Source organism: Rhinolophus sinicus, chromosome 5 (assembly GCF_057876585.1).
Source record: "Rhinolophus sinicus isolate RSI-liver-muscle chromosome 5, RSI-T2T, whole genome shotgun sequence".
Lineage (NCBI taxonomy): Eukaryota > Metazoa > Chordata > Mammalia > Chiroptera > Rhinolophidae > Rhinolophus > Rhinolophus sinicus.
In genome coordinates this window covers 97,781,242-97,801,506 of record NC_142505.1, presented here as the reverse complement: position 1 = coordinate 97,801,506, position 20,265 = coordinate 97,781,242, and the positions used below count along the sequence as shown (strand labels likewise).

The window sequence follows — 20,265 nt, the reverse complement described above, 5'->3', positions numbered from 1 at the left end:
CACACACACACACACTCCTACAAGCCTCCGCAGCCCAGTAGAACACCAGGCCGGAGTTCAGCACTGTTTAGGTGCTGTTCTCCCTGTCTCTAATCCAGAAACACCCTTACTCGGTGAAGGCACACAGCTCTCCTTCCTGCTCTGCTTCCATCCCAGGGAACCTGTCTGCTTCCCAGTCCCAGCCCTCAGGCCTCCGCACATCCCTTGGAGTCATCACCCCAAGCTGCCCCAGGAGCCTCTGACCTAGGCGGGAAGGTTGTCAAGAGGTAAATGGGTCAAGAGTGCAGCTTGGACCACTACCCTGAGGAGTCCTGGGTGCTGGACACGTTCGCCACCTCCTCAGACATGGGCCAGGCCAGCCTCGGGCGGAGCGCGCCCCCCGGCTCCTCCTGCAGCAGCCGAGGGCTCCTCGGACAGAGGGAGCTATGCAGCAGCGACCAGCCTGCAGCCTGCAAGCTCCTGGACCTGGCAGTCCAGGCCGTCTAGTGTAATGGTTAGGGATGCTGGCTTTGGAGTCCAATCCTGCTTCCACCTCTAGCCACTTGTGTGACCTTGGGCAAGTTCCTTCGCTTCAGCGCACCAGTTTCTAAATCCATAATGTGGGGAAATTGAAGTGAAAGCTAAAGTAGAATTATTGTAAGAATTAATGATGCACTCCTGGCACATAGTAGGCGTTCAGTTAATAGTAAGGATGATCAGTAGAAGGAGTTAGAAATTAAGCTTTGGGGTCCAGAATGTAGGTTTGAGCTCTGACTTTTCCAGTTATTCACAGAGGAACGGGGGAGGGGTAGCGAGTACACCTGCCCTCCATCCCTCTCCACCCACGTTCTAAGATAAACTCGGGAGTGCCCCGAGAGCCATTCGTACCGGCTCCTTCAAACAGTCTGGATGCCCCGAGCCTGGTGGCACCTCCAGGCGCCCGCGGCACGTCTCTTTCCCTGGGGCTGAGGGAAGATTCCTTCCGTGAATGAACTCCCTCCCTCTCCAGCCCCCAAGCGCGCTCGCTGTCTCCTCTGGGTCCCGGCAGCCTAGGCAAGCTTGATCCAGCCTCAGGCTGGAGGGAAGAGGCAGCCTCGGGGTACGCGAGTCCCTCTCAGCCCCGGAAAAGACAGAGAAGACGAGGTGCTGCGGAGACCACGAGAGAACGCGGTGCCCAGGGCGGCCCCAGAGCTCCTTCCTCTTTTTGCCTGCCTCCTAGGGACTGCTCTGGCTTTTCCAATTCCGAGGCACGGCCCCTGAATAACCGAGTGTTCTTCCCCACCACGCGCGCTCCCATCTGGGGCAAGGGCGGCGGCGGCGGCGGCGGTGGTGGTGGTGGCGGCGGCGGTGGCGGCGGCGGTGGCTGGGGCGCTTGCTCCGCACGCGGTGGAGTGGGCGGCGAGTGCAGGCCCGCGAGGTACGGAGGAGCGGGCGGCGAGGCGGGCATGAGTGTGTGTGTGTGTGTGTGAGTGTGTGTGAGTGTGTGTGTGTGTGAGTGTGTGTGTGCGCGCGCGCGCGCCTGCACGTGCGCACGGGTGTGCGTATGCTCTGAGGGGGCGTGGGGGCCCGCCAGGCGCATCCCACTCGGCCACCTGCCCTACCTGCACCGTGTCAACGCCCAAACCCTCTTGCCTCCCGCATCCCCCAGTCCCCCGCCCCTACGTCCTATGACCCCCCCCCCATCCAAACCCCACCCTCCCTACTAATAATTTCCAGCTGCAGAATCAGACTGAAACCTGGAGAGACAGCCTTGCCTTTTTGCTCTCGTCGCCTCCCCCACCTCCTCCTGCTATAAATAATCGGGACTAGCGGGTCAGGCACGTCACACCGTGAGAAATCGGGACCCCGAGGTTTGCTTCTCTGGGAATAGAGAGCAAAGGGTGAGGAGCAGGAGAAAGAAATCGCTCATGAGTAGTGAAGAAAAGCTTGCTCCTTGACTCCTAGAAAAGACCGAGCAGCATTTTATTCATTTCTTTTTCTGGCTTCCTTTTTTATTTTTCAGTGTCTTTTTCATTCTCCACGGCGCCCCCCAGCCCGCCCCAAATCCAAAGGATTGCTCAGCATTCCTCCCATTGGTTTATTTTCTCTTCCCCCCCTTCAATTCCTGCTCCCACCATCCCTTCGCCCCCCCTCCCCCGCCTCACAACCCCCACCTCCAGCACCCATCTTTTCCTAGGCAGGGGATGCTATCTGCTGAGGAAATAAAGTTCAAACTCCTCTCCCGTCTGCTTGCTGAGACCAGAAGTGGTCTCCCAGGCACCCATCTTCCTCTCGCACTCCACACCTGCTATCCCTTAAATTTATCATCTGGATTTGCACATTTAGAGGGGACACACACACACACACACACACACACACACACCCTACAACCCGCGAGGTGCAAAACTGCCTCCTGCAACTACCAAAACTTAACCAGCCACTCTAGTTGATTTTGTCTTAACGAAAGGACAACAAAGATTTTTACTCTGAGTCCTCGCTGACTTTTTTTATAGTATTCAAATATGTATATATTATACATGTATATGCTTTGCCTTTTCCCCCTTTAATTTCCTTTTTTTTTTCCCCTTTGCAAGAAAATCTGCTTGGTCCCAGGCAGCCGCTGCTGCTCCTTTGATGTTTTGGTACGCCGTGCGCATGCGCCTCACATTAGAATTACTGCACTGGGCAGACTAAGTTGGATCTCCTCTCTTCAGTGAAACCCTCAATCCCATCAAAAACTAAAGGGATGTGGAGAGTCCGGAAAAAGGGCTACTTTGGGATTTGGTCATTCCCCTTAATAATCGCTGCTGTCTGTGCACAGAGGTAAGTGTGCCCAACGTTTCTCTTTTTCCTTTCTCACTTTGAAGGGCTCTGTCTGCATACCTCTGTGAGCCGGGATCTGTAGTGAGAATCAGATGCTGAAGACGCTGTGCTTGCTGCTTTATTGATGCCTGTTTATTGTCTTTTCTTTCTTTAGTGTCAATGACCCTAGTAATATGTCACTGGTTAAAGAGACGGTGGATAGACTCCTGAAAGGCTATGACATACGTCTGAGACCGGATTTTGGAGGTAATGGGGTTGCCTTGGAAATAAGAAACAGCCCAGCTATAGCCTTTCTTTTTATAAGCTGTCTTTGGAGCTTTGCATTCGCTGTCTTCCTTCTCCCTCATCGTGGTGCCTGTGGTTTATTGAATGTGTCTCTGTATTACCATATTGAGAAACTGAGCCAAACTTAAGGTGATTTGTTATTATCCAGCACTTAGATGGTCTTTCATTGAGACCCTCTTAGCGTGTACTGGTGATTGCTGTTATAAATCCTTTGCTTCACTGTCTTTGCCTCGTTCAGATACAAATCTTTTAAGTTTAGTTAATGGTGTGCCCAGAGAACCTGGCTTAATGAAGGCAGTCATGAACATATTTGAGGACAAGATGTGCAGACAATTGGTTGAGAAGTGGCATTAACCCCTGTGCCCGCCTACTTTGGAAGAGTTCTGGCTCTGGTTTAAAGTGACTGGTGTCTGGATATTATTCAGTCCCTGCATGGCATGGTGGGAAGGGAGGGCTGAGGGGCTTGGAGGATAGGGACAGTGGGAGGGGGGAGAAGCGTCCAGGACCTCTCTCGCTGCAGCTTTAGATACCCTGATATGTCCATTTAATTTTGCTTCAGAATCTTATGAAGCTCAAAGAGTTAAAACCTGCATAAAGAAGCAAGGGGTGGGGTGGGGGAGTGGAATGAGGAGGAGAGGGTTTCAACACAATATATTAAATTCTTTGGGGCTAGAGCAGTTCCTGTGTTCTTGTGAGTTGTGTGTATTCTTGTGCTGAGACATCTGCATATATAGACAGAGCTGGAATCCCTCCTCCATGAGGACATGTGTATGCATGTTCAATACAGCATTTCATGGAGGAGCGCCTGCCACCTTTTTTTAAAAAAAGGAGCAGGGACATGAAGAATTTGAGGGTGAGCACTGGGGAGGGACTTGGGACAGAGTGTCCCATGACTGGGGACAACTCTTGCTAAGAATGAATGAAGTTCTGAGAAATCACGTGGCTGACCCTCTTGGTTTGCAGGTCCACCAGTGGCTGTGGGAATGAATATTGACATTGCCAGCATCGACATGGTTTCTGAAGTCAATATGGTGAGTACTGAGGTTTATGTCTGGGTCCCTGCAGACCTTCATTTGGGGATGGGGGGAGAAAGTACCCAGCCAGTGGGAATGGGGTGTGTCTGACTATATGTATGAAGTGGGAGTGAGGGCAGGGCATTTTACTTTGGAATCCATTGTGTTTGTGGCTTCAGAGCCCGTTCTTTCTGGTCCCTAGGGATTTTTCCAATTTGGTTCTAATACTTGGGACTTGACATAAAGCAAGTAAAATGCATCACACATTCACATGCAAAACACAGCCACATGCAGGAGACCCTCCGCAGAAGCCACATTTCCTAAAATTCAATGGGAAACCCCTTTCATCAAGTGATTTTCTGGTTTGGCATGGGGTCCGGGAAAGAAGGGAGGGTTTTGATTTGACATTTAACAAGAGAATGTAACCTACAAACTAAACTGTAGCAAAGAGGCTGAATAAATGACCCGGTGATACTCATGTCCACTTGTTGCTCTCAGAGATGTCCTCTTTACAGCTGATGGCACGCACTGCCCCCAGTTGCTCACTAGCTCCTTTAAGCCCCCAGACCACTAAAATAAATAAAATAAAAATTGACCACCCTTGTTTTCAAAAGGGGAACTCAGACTTTTGTGCCATCTCCCGTCACTTCTGCAGTTCTATTCACCACATGTCCTAAGCTTTTACAATTTATGAATAACAGCACTCCTTACTGACTACCTCCCTGGACTTGGGGCAAGGAAGGGCTAAGAGAAAAAGCCTCGGTGTTTCCAACTGGGAAACACTTGTGGGGGGTTTGCTTCACGCAGGCGCGCCCCCTGCTGTCCATGCTGGGGCACTGCAGGCATACAAGACAGATTAGTGTCCCAGATACCCACACTTAGGCCATATCTCCAGTGACTATTCTCTGTGGTTTTGAAGTTTTCTCCTTTGGAAAAGTTCTTCTAGAAGCCCACATTTGAGTGTAAGGTCCCACTGTTACTTTCAATTCTGATAGCACACAGCACATTTCTCAGAAGATTGTGTTGTGCCATGGTTCTGGCTAGAAATGCAATGCACTGTTAAAGAAGAGGATATAGTATGTAAAGTTTAATGCAAAATACTTCTGAGCCAGCCATCAGGACTTGAAAGTCAGGACACTTACTAACTCAAGAGAGCCGAAGAACTCTGTAGTGGACATACTCTCAACATTATGCAAATATTCATATTCCCAGAATTCAAATATAAGGAAGCTCAAATAACCAGCTCTGCGCTGTCCAAATATAGGTGATAATCCTGAGGCATCACAAGATTATGAAACGTTTCATGACTACTGGAGGGAATATTCAGCTCTTTCAGTAATGTTTTAATGACGCGTATCTTCTTACTCTCCAATCATTGCTCAAGTTTTTACCATTTAGGATATAAAACACAGATTAAAGACAATATTGAATGATTCAGAGCCACAGATTTCCCATACATTTTGAAAATCCCCTTCATGAGTAGAGAATGTTTCTTTCTTGGGATACTATTTAATTTGCCAGATATATAAATATTCACTTTTGTGGGGTGTTAGAGGGATTTTAGTTTGTACTTGGAGTTTTACCATAAAAAAAAAAAAAATTAAAGATGTTCTAATGTGGCTACTGTCCTAAGTCCCAATTACTTGAGTATACACTATGCTGCTCAAAACAGAGATACAGAAATCAGGCGTGGTTCACTGTGTTCTTCATGTGATTGAATTAGACTCCTCGCTTTTGCATTTTTGGTTATTTATGCTCTTTTCACCTCCCAAATTTTATTTTACCACCTTCCCCTTTGGAGTGTCACAAAAGGGGATTTTATAGAAAAATTAAGAAATATTTAGTATCCGAAGAGACAATGATGAGATGACGAGAAATCGCTGCAATAGATTAGCTAATAGCATAGATGTAGTATATTCCAAATTGTTTAGAGTAGAAGAGGGTTGTGGTTCTTTTCTTCTTAAAAGGTTTACCGGCATGCAGCATTTTGGAAAGGTATCTGAATTGGACACAGTGCCAAGACCTGCTAGTCAAAATATAGACCCAGCTAAGATAAAGTGTCGTCTCTTAAGGTTATTCACTGTTGCTGGAAAAATCATGGGATGTTGAAAGTGTAAAAACAAATGTCAGGTTGTAAATAGGACAGTAGTGTAGCATTAAGGATTAGAACCAAGTGTTAAAAACCCCATGCTAGATTCCTTTCTTAGCTTAATGCTGACACACAAGTGGACTTGTCCAGACACATTTTTACTTGTTGTAAAATAAACACTTATTTCAGCGAGCAATCTTAGTGACCTTAAGTTAATCCTTCAAAGAAAAATTTTGTGGTATTGCTATTTTATTTAAATATGGTCATTTGATTTGAAGCAAAAGAGGGGAAATTCCATCACTGGTGTCTACATAAAAGAAGATATTTATGGCATATTGGCCCCGTATACAGGTCTTAAAGGATTAAGATTTTTTATTAAATTCAGTTTTGAAAGAATGGTTGATTGATTAATGAAACCTCAGAATTGATTAACATACATGTTTCTACTTATTATTCTTTGTGGCCTATAACCTCTTATACTTGTAACTTTTATTATAACAAATCTTCCTCTGAAGAATGGTAGGCATCAGACCATTTAAATGGTCATTGACTCATTTGTCCCAATAGAAAAAGGTCCCTGTCGGTGATGATCCTGGTAAATGGCAGTGCTCGAAAAACCCTGAACTGAGTCAGGAGTCTAGGATGCTTGTTCTGCTTCTGCTGCTCAGTCATCCTGAGGGAGTGACTCACCAGTTAAAGGGGAGTGACAGTCCCACGGTTACCTATCTCAGGTGACCACCAGAATTAATGAAACGATATATGTGGAAGGTGCTGGTGTTCTATGAACATAGCTTATATGGAAGACTGAGCACCAGGCTGTCACTCAAGAGACCCGGCATCCACTCCAGCTACTACCCTAACTGTGGTTGGGTCAGTAATTGGCACTGATAAGTCTCAGTTTCCTTATGTTTCAAGTGAAAGGGGATATGTTAAGTTTATTTCCAACTCAAAGTTACGTGTGTCTGGGGTTTGGTTTATTACAATAGCTCTGTTGGGTACAAAGAAGTTTTAGGAAACTTGGAAATCCAGCACAGACTAAGGAAAATGCGGAATTCCTAAGTGGCATGCAGTTGTGAGTTCTTACTCAGGAGGGTGATGATGTTGTCTTCGTCAGCTATGTGACTCAGGTGATGGTTGGCTCAATGAAAGATCTTTGGAAGAACATGGTCTCAATTAGATTGCTCCTGAGCAGAAAGCTTGGCTTTCGAATGAAATATTTTTAGATGTCTTGGTTAAATTGGCAGGAATCTCTTTGTTAAGATTGTTGATGAAAAGTGCGTTTTAAGATCTAAAATTGGCTCTGAGGATTATGGACTGAAATAGATTTCATTTAAAGCAGATTCTTCTCCATCTTGAAACAACACATTTGCCAACCAAAGAGTAAAGCAGTATTTCACTTTTGAGGAAAGAGTTCTAGTAAACACATACACAAATTACCTTTTTATGGAATGGTGAATGGAGAAAAGTACTGCCTTAAAAAAAGAAACAAAACAGATGTTTCCTTATATCACCAGCTGCAAAGTTTAAAATTCAATTCAACACAAATACTTATTTAGCAGCTACTATGATCCAGCCATGTGTTAGGCCTTAGGAACAGAGCAGTGAGCAAGACCCCATGAAACGTAATATATAGGTGGGGTTCACTAGTCTTAATTCTACTGCAGGCTTTTACTGTGCTTATCCTTAGGGTACGTCTTATCTTTTCCTTAAAACTTTTCCTGAATATCCAATGGGTACCTAATGGTCTGTGTCTCCCATGGGTTCCTTCGTCTCTTGTAGACTACTACATCATCCATTTGTTATTTGGTATTTTAACTTGCTGTATGTGTTACATATCTATTCTGTCCTCCTAATTCATGTTTATAAAATACACATAGACAAAATTATTGTATCTCTCCCCATGCGGTTTTCACTGTATACAATTGTTTGTTGGATATTTGATTCCTGTAGAATGCCACAAATATTGAGTGAAGTAGTTGTTTTTATGGCGGTAATTTGTTAATATTCACAGACACTATACCATATATTTGGGGAAACAGAGCATAGATTCATAATCATAAATTTCAAGGCATTCACTATTTAAACCAACAAATGTAGAAAGAATCACAATATAGGATCATATGTGCTTTAAAAGAAAAAATATATTGGGAATATTGGAAATATAGAATACTGAGGTATTACATAGAAATTAGGTAGGTAAAGATGGGAGTTAGTAGTCTATGGAGATGTTTTATGCAGAACGATGGCATATAGGAGAATGAGACAAAGAGAAAATAAGTAAGATTACAGATTTGCATGTAGCTGAAAATGGCTAGATTTGGAAGAGGGAGTGAGGAGGTGAGCGTTGGCATTAAGGTCATAGGTGGTGATCAAATTATGAAGACAATTTTTGTGGTTTGCTGAAGAGTTTAAATTTTGTGACCCATGAAAGGATGTAAATAGGAGAATCACAGGAACAAATTCACACTTCAGGAAAATGCTTCTGAAGTGTGGCGGGTGGATTGAAGTGGAGCAAGACCTAAAGTTGGGAAATAAGATGAAAACCCACTGCAAAAAATCCAGGAAGGATTGATGAACTAAGGCAAGGATGTAAAGGAGAAAATATAAAATCAGGGCATTTACAAGGTAGAAGTGACAGGACTGGGTGAAGTGTAGGTTTCTCATGGTGTCATTTATTGATAAATAGAACGTAGGAAAAACAGCCGAGTTGAGAAGGGAGTGGTGAGGATGAGGCATATGGGCATACGCTGAGTTCAGTCTGGGAAATGGTGACTTTTCTATACATGTGGAATCTCCAAAAGTCTAGAGTGAAGTAAGGAGTCATGACTAGACAGATGAACTTGGACATGTCAGCATGTATGTGGTACTACTTATTATAATGTGTGGATGGGTACAATTAAAAACAGAATGTGATAAGACAGTTAAAAATGGAAATCTGGTGAGCACTGTGATTTAAGTGGTGGAACACTGAAAAGGAGCCCACTAAGGAGATTAAAAAGTAGCTACACAGCAGCAGAGAGTTAGTAGGGGAACCTGCAGATAATAATGTCTTCAAAGGTGAGGCACAAGAGAGGTTTTAAAAAAGTGAATGGTCAGCTGTACCATATTAAACAAACAAACAAAAAAGGTAACTCCCTGAAAGCCCTTTCATAGTGGGACGTAAAAGACCAGGTCCTGGGACAGAAAGTAAACCCAACAGCAACAGCTTCGGGTGCAGGAGGCAACATGTCCGCCATCTTGGAGTTGAGGAGCACTTTTATACATTATGTTTTGGAGAAGAAGATGTAAGTTGTTTTGAAAGAATTTACATTGGCTGCAGATAGGAGGGGTTTAGGATAAGGTGAAGCACGGGCAGTTCTTTGCTTGGATCATGTCAGTAAGGAAGAAATAGTTACTACTTTTGGTTGGTTACAGACAACCATCTTGAAAGTCCCTGCGTATGTGGATTGCGGTGACCCATCTAGTAGAAGCCCAGATGTAGACTCAAAGCTCCAACATACATTCAGGAATGTGAACAATCTTTTGTCAGCCAGCCCCCAGCTCTTAACAGGCTAACTGTTCTCTTTCTCTCACTCTCTGGCCCACTGTAACTTAATTTAAGACATTTGAGAATTTTCTTTTTCTTGTCAGTCAGATGCCACAAGGATTAATCAAAATAAGTTCTGAGACATGTTTCCCGGATAGAATAACAGAGCTCATTGGTAAGTGTAGCAAAAGGAGCTTTAGTGGTTGAAGCTACACTTTTGAAAATTTTGGATATGAAGTGAAGTGGGAAGCGGGTAATTGAGGAAAGGAGTCATATAATTTGGAGGAGGAGTGTCTTTGAGAAGGGCGTAGGTCGTGCATACAAAGTGGGGAGTGAGCTGGGGTGTTGGATAGGAAGCTAAAGTCTCCCCTGATTAACGACCTCTGTATCCTGTGACATAGGAGGCATTTTCTGTTGAGATTAGAGGTTAAAATTGGCCGCTGTGGAGAATGGGTAAATGAGGTTACTTGGGACACACAGAAGGATAACCGAGAAGCAGGAAGCATGGTGAAAGTGGCGTGAACACTCACTGACCATAGGCAGGCTTAACTCTAAAAAATTATGCTTAGAAACTCTCCTACCCAATTTTAGCAAGCTGTTATGTTCTTTCCTTTTCCTTCTCTTCCTTCCCCTTCTCCTCCTCCTCTCGTACAGTGCCCAACATTTTCTACCATCATCGTAACACACTGTGACAAAATAACTATAGCTACTGCTTATTGAGTCCATAACTTGTGCAGGTATCATGTTGACGTGCCTTATCTCATCTAATCCTTCCGTAAAAAGAGTGAGATGGCTACTAGCGACCTATTTCCAAATGAGGAACCTGAGACCCAGAGAAGTTAAGTGACTTGATCAAGGCCACAGTTAGCCAATGACTGACTTCACATTCTTCAACCTTAGCCATCCCACTAGACTGCAATTGTGTCTTGTGTTCAAAAAGGATTTCAACAACACATTTCATAGATTATTAGTCTTAATTCTAGCTACGGATTATTTGAGAAGCATATCTACTTTTACTTATACAGCATTAACTATAATATACAAATCATATGCAAAACAGCGAACTAAATTTAAAAAACATATAAATTGAATTTTTTTTTTAAGTTTTATATATCAATTTGACTCACATTTACACAGGTACTTTGTACTCTGTTTCTATCCTGATACTACCGAGTTTTTCCAAAATCAATTTATGCTTTTGGATGACATAAAATTACTTTGAATCAGATGGTTAAAAGAGGAATAAGAAAGTAGATGGTTTTGAGTTTTTAAAAGATAAAAACACCAGGTTTACATGTTGCTCCACTTGTGTGTTTTATTTGCAAATATATGTTTTATTAAACAAGGAGAGAAATAGGTTTATATTATCCAATCCTTATTTATATGGAAAAATATCGGGGTGTCTTCAGCCCATTGGCTTTTGCTAATGCTCATTTTGTTAACATTCCTTCTGCATTTTTGCTGCCAAGTCTCATTTTCCTTGCTGTATAATTTGGCACCTACCACCCACTTACCTGCCAAGAGGTCTTAACTTAGAAGCAATTGTTTGGGCAATTGAAGATGAAATAACTTCTCTCCTCACACAATGGCAACAATTTAATGAAGTTTTTTGGCAAATCTACATGTATCTTAGAAAAGCGATACATAAATAATCCATGGAGGAAGATCAGAGATTTTGAGGTGTGCAAATACATGGTCAGTGTCTGCATGCATCCCCAGTACCTGGCACGGAGCCTGACAATTAGTAGGTGTTCAACAAATATGCATTGAATGAACAAATATGATTTGTTGAATGAGTAATTGAGGGGCTACAGTATATCATGCTACCAGCAAGTGTTTATCAAATGCTAGCATAACCAGCAGGGTACTGGTTAGGCTGTATTGTGGGGGGATATGAAATGGTTTTTACTTTGGAGCTAAAGCTCTCTCTAGAGTCGAGAAGAATTAATCTTGATTCCCTGATTGGAGAGGTGAGGGTTGATGGAGAGAAGAGTGTTTCAGATGGTGGGAGAGGAGAGTGGTAGTATCTCTCAGAGAAATCAAAAAAAAAGGTTGAGAACCAGGTTTTCACAATAATTCTCAGACTTTGCTGTGCAATAGAATCATCTAATTCTAGTGTTAATATTCATATTTTCAGGGCGCATATCCAGAGTCTGATTCAGTAGGTCCGGGAGGGTATTCAGGAATCTGCATGTGTGAAAGCCTTCACACGGGTTTGAGTTTTCTATGAAAATAAGGATACAATGAATAATGGAAAATTAAAGTCTGTTTTATTCTGCATATTTTTCTGCTAATGGGAAAAATATTGAATAGTAGGGCTGGTAATACAGATAAGTCAAAGGTGATTGCTGTTTTCTATTGAAACAGTCCCGTTTATTCTTACCTTCCAACTTCTAAAGCAGCAACATAGAAAAAGTAATGTTTTAGAGCATGTGCTGTTCATCCCCTCCAAGATAGAGTATTTGTTTTAAGATAATTATTAAATCTTCCTGCTTCTTAGGACTACAAGTTAACTGTATTGACAATCAGACAACTTCCTTTTAAACAAATTATATAAAAGTCATCTTTAAAAATTGTCAGTTTTCATGAGGGTGTGGATATTTCATCAACTGTAGATTTTTCGAGAAATATTTTTTAACATTAATCTTAAGTGAAATGATTTATAGGGCGTTTTTAAGACTATCATAAAATAAGAAATATAAATGTGAAAAAGTTTTAAATATAAGTAAGTAGGTGCCAGTTATTGACTTGTAAAATCTAATCACCATTCTGTGCACTTACTGTTGTTGAAGCCACCCTGATCCAAAAAAAAGAAGAAAAAAAAAGAAATTTAAGTACTTTTTGTGTTCGTTTTCTTTTTTTGATCTACATACTAACAAAGAAACTTTAAGATTTATTTTGTAAATTCATACTTCTGTTTCTTTGGCCAAATGAGAGTTTGAGTTAATAGACTGAAGATCTCTTGAAGTGTTCTCTGGTTGACCAGTTGTATAAATCACTCTTCTTTCATGAACTCACTGTTAAGCCAGCTCTCTCTTTCCACACTGGTGGGACTGATCCACTAGACTGTGTAAATTTGCATCCGGTTTATGTATTGGAAGAATGCTCATAAGTGTTTACTTGAATCACATGAGAATGCCTGTGTGTCAAACCATTTTTTTTAAGAGAATTCATTAGAGAGTGATACCCTTATTATTTGAAAAGTCAGGATAAGTACTTGCCAAATTTACAGATGAAAGATCTATAGAATTATAGACTAAATGAAAAACCAAGTTTGCTTATTTCTTTCAGATTTTTTGGATGCTTTATTTTAGACTTAGGTTTTAGAGGTCCAATTCTGTTCTGTAGGACATCGGAATAAAACAATTTTGCCAATTGCTTTTATAACATTACAAAGTACTATTTTCTGGCAGATAATCTGTGGTTATCTGGAAAGATCAGTCATCATTTTAATATCTTAATTGCACATTTTCTAAGAGACCGTAAAACTACCTATTTAATGGGCCGGCATTTAAACCCGCATTTAAAAGGACTTTATCTTGTTATTTTAGCAAACGAGCTGTGATCATCATCACTCCATAGACCACATAGGTGGACATTTGTTATCATGGAATTGTCTTCACTTAGGAGGTTGAATCAAAGTGGCAAATATTATAAATGTGTCCTGTGGTAAAAGTCCCAGATTTGGACAGAAACAAAAACCTCTTAATTATTTATGCTCGCATTTGAAAAACATGCCACAATCCTGGAGGTCTGAGCATCCAGTCTTATTATTGTTTTAGTGCATAGTGCAATCATAGCAGGAACAAAACTTGATGATATCAAATGCTACTTACACTGTTGGGCTTGGAGACAGAGAGAGAGAGAGATGGAGAGATCCAGAAAGGGAGATGGAGAGACAGACATATATGGTTCTTATCCTGGTGGGATTTTGCAATATTCTTTCATGAGATGAGAAATGGCAGAAGACCTTTTACATGGTATGTGGGTTTTGCTTAGTATAAATGAATATTTTATAAAATATGCAACAAAGATTTGCCGTATAAGGATGTGTATAATCAGGGACTTTTGAATTTGTATAATAGGGAATCAACCATATCAAAGTACATGTGGATTATCTTTGTTCTTTTAGTCATTTGATAGTTTATAAACAAATATTTTAAATAAAAAGTGTCAGTGAAAAGCAGGATTTGAAAAATTACATTATACTTTTAACATATAACTGGGTTATATTTTATTATAACTAACAACACTATGAAAATCACTACCATTATTGAGAAATTTCTATGAAATGAAACGTAATTTTTCAATGATTTCATATTTAAATCTCAAAAACTCTATGAAATAAGAAATATCATTACATTTTACAGATGGGTAAATGGCGTTAAAAGATTTCTGTTGGAACCTATTAGAACCGAGACAATACAGCCCTCATTATTTCACAACAAAAAAGTGCTGGAATGGTGATTTGAGCCCCGTTTGTCCTCTATTTCATTTATTTTGTGTTTTTCTCAAGTTAAAGGAAAGGAAGTTGAAAATATTGAATGGGCCTGCCTCCATTATAGTTTCTCAGGATGATTGTTAATAATCCACATTCCAGCTTCCCAGATGACTTTGGGAGCTACAAAAATCAAACAAATACAACAGAAAGAATAATACTTGTAATATGCAAAAGTGGACAACCTAAGTCATTTGCAGATCAATTAGAATAGTAATTATCACTGTTTCAGCATCATTAGGGTTTGTGGATAAGTTGAAGATTATGATTTGCTTTTTTTCGTGGTTATAAACAATTTTTCATCACTGGGGTATGAATTCAGTTCTTGATCAAAACAAAACTCTACTCTGAAAAAAGTATATGGTAATCCAGAGAATTAATAGCAAAATTAAGTTTTGATTAAATTTTATGAGAGACTTTTAGAACCAAAAAAATGTTAGCCCTTCATATCTTGTTAGTTTAATGAGGTAGTACCTATCTCAGAATACTCGGTAAAATGATGATGATTATTTGTGTGAAACAATAATTGCAATGTATTTCAAGGTCAGTCCAAAAGATTTGTGTGCCTCAAGTTTGGAGAAAATAATGTGGCTCAAACAAAATACTTCTATGTATTTTATTCTTTTTCTACTTTATCAAATAAACAACTAAGGATTAATAAAAAATTAAGGGTAAAATTAGGCCAGGTGTGTGTGTGTGTGTGTGTGTGTGTGTAAATTTAAAATAACTACTGAGCTCTGTATTTCTTCTGAAAGTGAGCAGTCCTTGTACTAAAATATGCTATTGAATTTTTAAGAGATTATTTCTATAATAATTGCTTAAAGGTTAGTAAGGTCAGTATTTGTTTCAAAAGCAGGTTCTAGGAAGTTATGGATTTGTCCTGAATTTGTCACCAATGATAAAACCTTGTACACATTTCTTAAATTCTTCTCCACAGTTCCTATATTTGGAAATTGAGGAAATTAAATGAAAGGTATAAGGTAACTTTCAGCTACTTGTTATGTAAAGCAGGTGAATTTGTCTGTCATATAATTTTCTTAAAATTCTGTGATTTTTAACTCTGATTTGTTATTATTTCTGCCTATTATAGAAAAATCATTAATATAGTAAACTTTAATGAAAAGTGAAGATTTTTATTAATGTCATCACCCATAAATAAATACCATTAGCAAAATAATCACTAAATCTCCAGACTTCTTGGGAATTCACATACATGCACATGAAATAGAATTACCATGTTTTATACTGATCTCTGTACTTAACATTTTGTGAACACCTTTTGGTGCCACCTAAATTTTTCTACAGCATAATACTGATGGTTGCATAGAATTTGATTGTATGGCTGTACCATATTTATTAAATCAATTCTCTGTTGATGGTCATTATCATTATTCGGGGGATTTTTATTATTGTGAACTAAATTATATTAAACAGTCCTGTATGTCATTGATGGAATTGTAAAATTATTTCCCCTGATAAATTCTTAGAAATGAGATTACTGGAAATCAGAGCTTGTACATTTTAGACCTTTAAACATTTTACAAATCTATACTTTAAAAAAGAGCTAATTTATGTTCATACCGCCAGTGTATGCAAGTTCCATTGCACACACAAACCAGTCCTGGGTATCTCCCTCAGTATATTCCTTCTTTCTACATTTGCTAATCTGCTATGTGATATTGGTAATTTTCTTTTATTATTATTATTATTTATTTTCAGGTAACTGTCTCAAATACCTTGTTGGGTTTATAGGTCATTTATATTCCTTCTCTCTGTCTTGCCATTTCATGTCATTTATTGATTTTTATTGGAGAACTATTTTTTCTTATTTGTTGTAGAATCCTGTATATTAAGACAATTAACACTATGCCATATATTGCAAACATATTTTCTTGTGCAATAACTTTGTGAGGAATATGATTTAGTGTTCAGAAGATTATATTTGTATGTACTAAAATATGTTACGGTTTTTGACTTTGGTTTTCAGACTTCAAATAGTCTTGTTCACCTCAAGAATTTTTTTAAAAAGTTCAACTGATCTTTCAGTGTTTTATTTTTTTTTCATATGAATATTGAATCCATTTGAGATGTATACATGTATTAGAGTAAGTTCTGAATATACATAGATAGGGGAGAGATAGATAGGTAGGTTTAGACAGCTGTCACAATAACATTTAATTAAGTAATCTAACTTTTCCTTCAGGATATGAAATGTTGTCTTTATTATTCAGAAAATCACTATGTCCTCAGGTCTTTGATTTTATGCTATAACTTGCCTCATTAATACTTTCCATATTTTTGTGCCAGCCCCATATGGTTTTAATTATTACAGTTCTAAATATCAACCCAAATTTACCCTCATTAGGTTTCTACTTAATTATACTTAACCACTTATGAAATACTTATGTTTTTTATAATCTTTCAGTTTTGGCAAGTTAAAAAAGTCTAGTATTTTGGTTGTAATGCAATTTAAATTCATTGAGGAATTTGGAAGGACATTACTTCTCAACAGTATTGGTTTTTCCTATTGAAGAACATACTATTTTTTCTCCATTTATACATATTGTTGATGTTCTTCAGTAAAATTTTACAGTTTTCTCTACGTGAGTCTTGCATAATTCTTGTTAAATTTATTCTTCACTACTGTACAGTTTTTTATGGTTATTACAAATGGGGTTTTTATATCCAATGATTATTTTTGATTCTTGGCCAAAAGAGCAAATGCCATATATACATTTGAAAAGGGGCATCTTTTAATTTTGTAACTCAGGGTACCAATTGCATTTCACTTATGCACGAGGGTGCCTTGCGTATCACTAACGTATTTGAAATGTATTTGTAGAAACATTATGCACCATTTTGCAGCTTATGACAGTCCTAATACATTTAAACATTTTAAAATGATTATTTTATTTCAATTTCAATCTTCTACCATATAGGACTCATTTACTTGGTTCCATGGAACCAACATGAGTTACCACTGAGGGCTTATAACCTTCAAGAGTCCTATTTCTATAACCTTAGTGAGTAACATTTAGATTTAAAACAATAGTCTCTGATTAATGTATCCCATTTTTCTCTTGCATGTTATAAACCTTATGAAAATATGAAAACTTTTTTGGATGTAGCAAGTCAAATCATCATCACGTGCTCCACCAATAATCTCTGGTGTCCATTACTTGAAGTATCAATAGTTTAATTACAAATAGTTGAAGAGGATGATTTCCTGTTGAGAACAGTTACAGCCAGAGAATAAAATAGTATAACTGATACACTGTGTGCGACTATTGCCACAAGTACCTATTTCACAGTGACGAGTTAGCTGGATTCAATAATAAATATGATGATGACTTTTATCCAGGGCCTTGATCACCAGAATATTGAGAACCATGAAAACTCTCCCATGATGGTACTCTAAATTCATAATTGGTTTGATCGTTTCAAATGCGTTGACTTGTCAGTTCTAACTGTCCAGTAAAGCAAATTACCATCTTCAGCTGAGAATGGTTTAGTTGTGCATGAACTTTGAGATTTCTAGAAAATATCTCAATATGTGTTACAAAAGTATAGCGAAAATATGCTATATACATTTTAGGGGATTTAGTGACTCTTCAGTTGAATTGTAACTTTTGATTAAGCCAGTTGTGTCTTTGAGAAAAAAAGCCAAAAGTTCAGAAGTTGCAGGAAGAAAGAATTACTGTAAACCAGCCCAGCATTGTCAACATAATAGTATTTGGTTGTCATGTGCCTACATAGACACACACACACACACTACATACACACACCACACATACATATATAACCATAAAATGGTTATTTTTTTTCCTGTTTACGTGCTTGTTATCCTCAGGTTCAATTATTTAATACTGGTAAACTTAAATTAGATACATAGGACACTGAGATATAATGTGAAATAGCAATACCACATGCATCAACTTTAAAAGATTACATCCTTGAATGGGAAAATGTGTTTCGTGTAATTAGATATAGACAAACTATAAAAAAGCTAGAATCCCATGCTATTTTGCATGCATTTACTGAATATATATTTTTACATGCAGAATGAAACGCGTATGTTTGATGAATGTTTTGTATTAAAGTATTGATATACTGGATTTCAATGAATTCAGACTTCTGATTGATATATCAAAAGTGGTTTGGTCTTTTGACAACTGTGTCTAGGTTCTGTGTTTTCACTAAAAAAAGAACAGATATAGTACTACTGTAAATAGAATACTGACTACAGCACAGTTAAAAGGGAATTTGATTCTTAATGATCTATAGATTTATTTCCCTTTATAAGGATAATTATAAAATTTTATCTTCATAGATACAGTTTAGAATATTTTATTTTTCAAACTGAATTTTAATGAGACATACTTTTGATGATTGTGCTCATCTCTATTCAGCTAGTGTTGGCCAAAAGATTATTGATATTTTAGAGCAGGAGTAAACCAAATATGGCTGGGTGCCTGCTTTTATAAATAAACTTTTATTGGAACAGACCCATGCCCATCTGGTTACATATCATCCGTATCTGCTTTTTGCACTATAAAGGCAGACTTGAGTGGTTACGGCAGAGACTATAAGGCCTGACAAGTCCAAAATATTTACTGTACTGTAATTATAGGGAAAAAAATTTTCTGACCTTTGTTTTAGGACAACAAATATGGCATGAAATATAAAGTACATACTCCATATATAAACCTATGGAAGATAGAGCACATGGAATTGTATATCATTACTTAGTTTTCTTGCTTGTTTATCTGTTAGGCCTTTCCTTGAATAAGAGATGATTCAAATTAAGTGAGAATATGTTGAAGGTATGCTTTCATGGGGAAATACATTTTTATTAAAATTAGGAAAAGCATTAAAAGGAAAAGATATTTGGGATTAAAATTGGAAGAGTTACAGAAAATAATGTGAGGCTCTTTGTCCATTAATTATTCTTAGATTTGCTCTTCAACTATTATAGTTTTTTCAGTTGTTTTTTGTTTTTTGTTTGTTTTGTTTTTTTTCAAGGGAGGTGTAGTAACTTATGTTCAGTTTGCTTTGTAGTAAATTGTGAAGTTTTCTGACCTAATAATGGATGGATGCTTTTGAGAAAATTAATATTTTGATTAATATAAGAATTAGAAGGAAGACAGTATTTTCTACTCTTGGTCCTTAAAAGTTTTGCTCTACTGAAGAAATAATGCCATAGCCCATCAGACTATGTTTCTTGAGGTCACGGCCATGTTTCTTTACTTGACTATTCCAACCATAGCCAGCTTTAGCTCAAAAAAGGGTCTGACTCATGGAAGTTACATAATAGCTGAATTAAACTAATGATAGAATAATTTATAATTCCTTTTATTAGTATTTCTTGCTCCCCAAGAAGTTGTAGCACAACAAAATCATAGTTCTGTTCAGAAGTTTTTATCATCGCTTACACTCAATCTACAGTTTTCATTCAAGGGTATTTCAGTTGATTTTCAGAATTTGCTCTGGAAATCCTAGTACAGCCTTATCACCGGAGTCCTGCAGTTATATAAGGATCTGTACGTTGAAGGAGGTGACAGTAGGATGTGCAGAACTTTTCAGAGAATGCTTCCCAGCTTGACATATTTAGGCAGTTCTTATTCCTTTCTGAAGTTTGTACACTGGAATTATGGCTAGGATTCAAAACTAAACCAAAGAGCAACGCTAAACAGGGGTACCAGACTGTACATAAAATGCAGTGTAATGATTGTGACGTAACAGCTAATGCAAATGCCATACTGCTTCAGATGTAAGATGAGCAGGCAGATTAACAATGAACTAATTTAGGCTATCAGATAAGTAAAGCCAAGGTTTAAATTTAATCCTGTACATCTTTATTAATATCGAATGACTTTCAAATAGGTTGAAATGTATTTAAAAAACAGAATGAAACACATTCTGTTTTTTTATTGTGTGATTAGAACTAAATACATTTGGTTGTTAATTCTCCAACTGGCAGAAATTCACTTTCTTAAAACTGATAAAGGCAAGTTTACTTATGAAAAAATGGTTTTGCTTTGATGTTTTTATAAACACTGATAGCATTACGCAG

At 38.5% G+C, this 20,265-nt stretch overlaps 1 protein-coding gene across 4 annotated transcripts in view; it reads left to right on the top strand.

Moving 5' to 3' along the window:
- Positions 1-854: 854 nt before the first annotated feature.
- GABRB2 (gamma-aminobutyric acid type A receptor subunit beta2) overlaps positions 855-20,265 on the top strand; it is a 206,469-nt gene continuing 187,058 nt past the window's right edge. The window contains exons 1-4 of one of the 4 annotated variants that reach the window (XM_019740757.3): positions 855-1,396; positions 2,553-2,781; positions 2,936-3,027; positions 4,030-4,097. In XM_019740757.3, coding sequence (XP_019596316.1) covers positions 2,705-2,781; positions 2,936-3,027; positions 4,030-4,097 — 237 coding nt within the window. In that variant the 5' untranslated portion in view covers positions 855-1,396; positions 2,553-2,704. Of the gene's footprint in view, positions 1,397-1,834; positions 1,860-2,552; positions 2,782-2,935; positions 3,028-3,763; positions 3,920-4,029; positions 4,098-20,265 lie in introns of those variants that run through there. The other 3 variants (XM_019740765.3, XM_074313868.2, XM_074313869.2) reach the window with 3 other exon arrangements.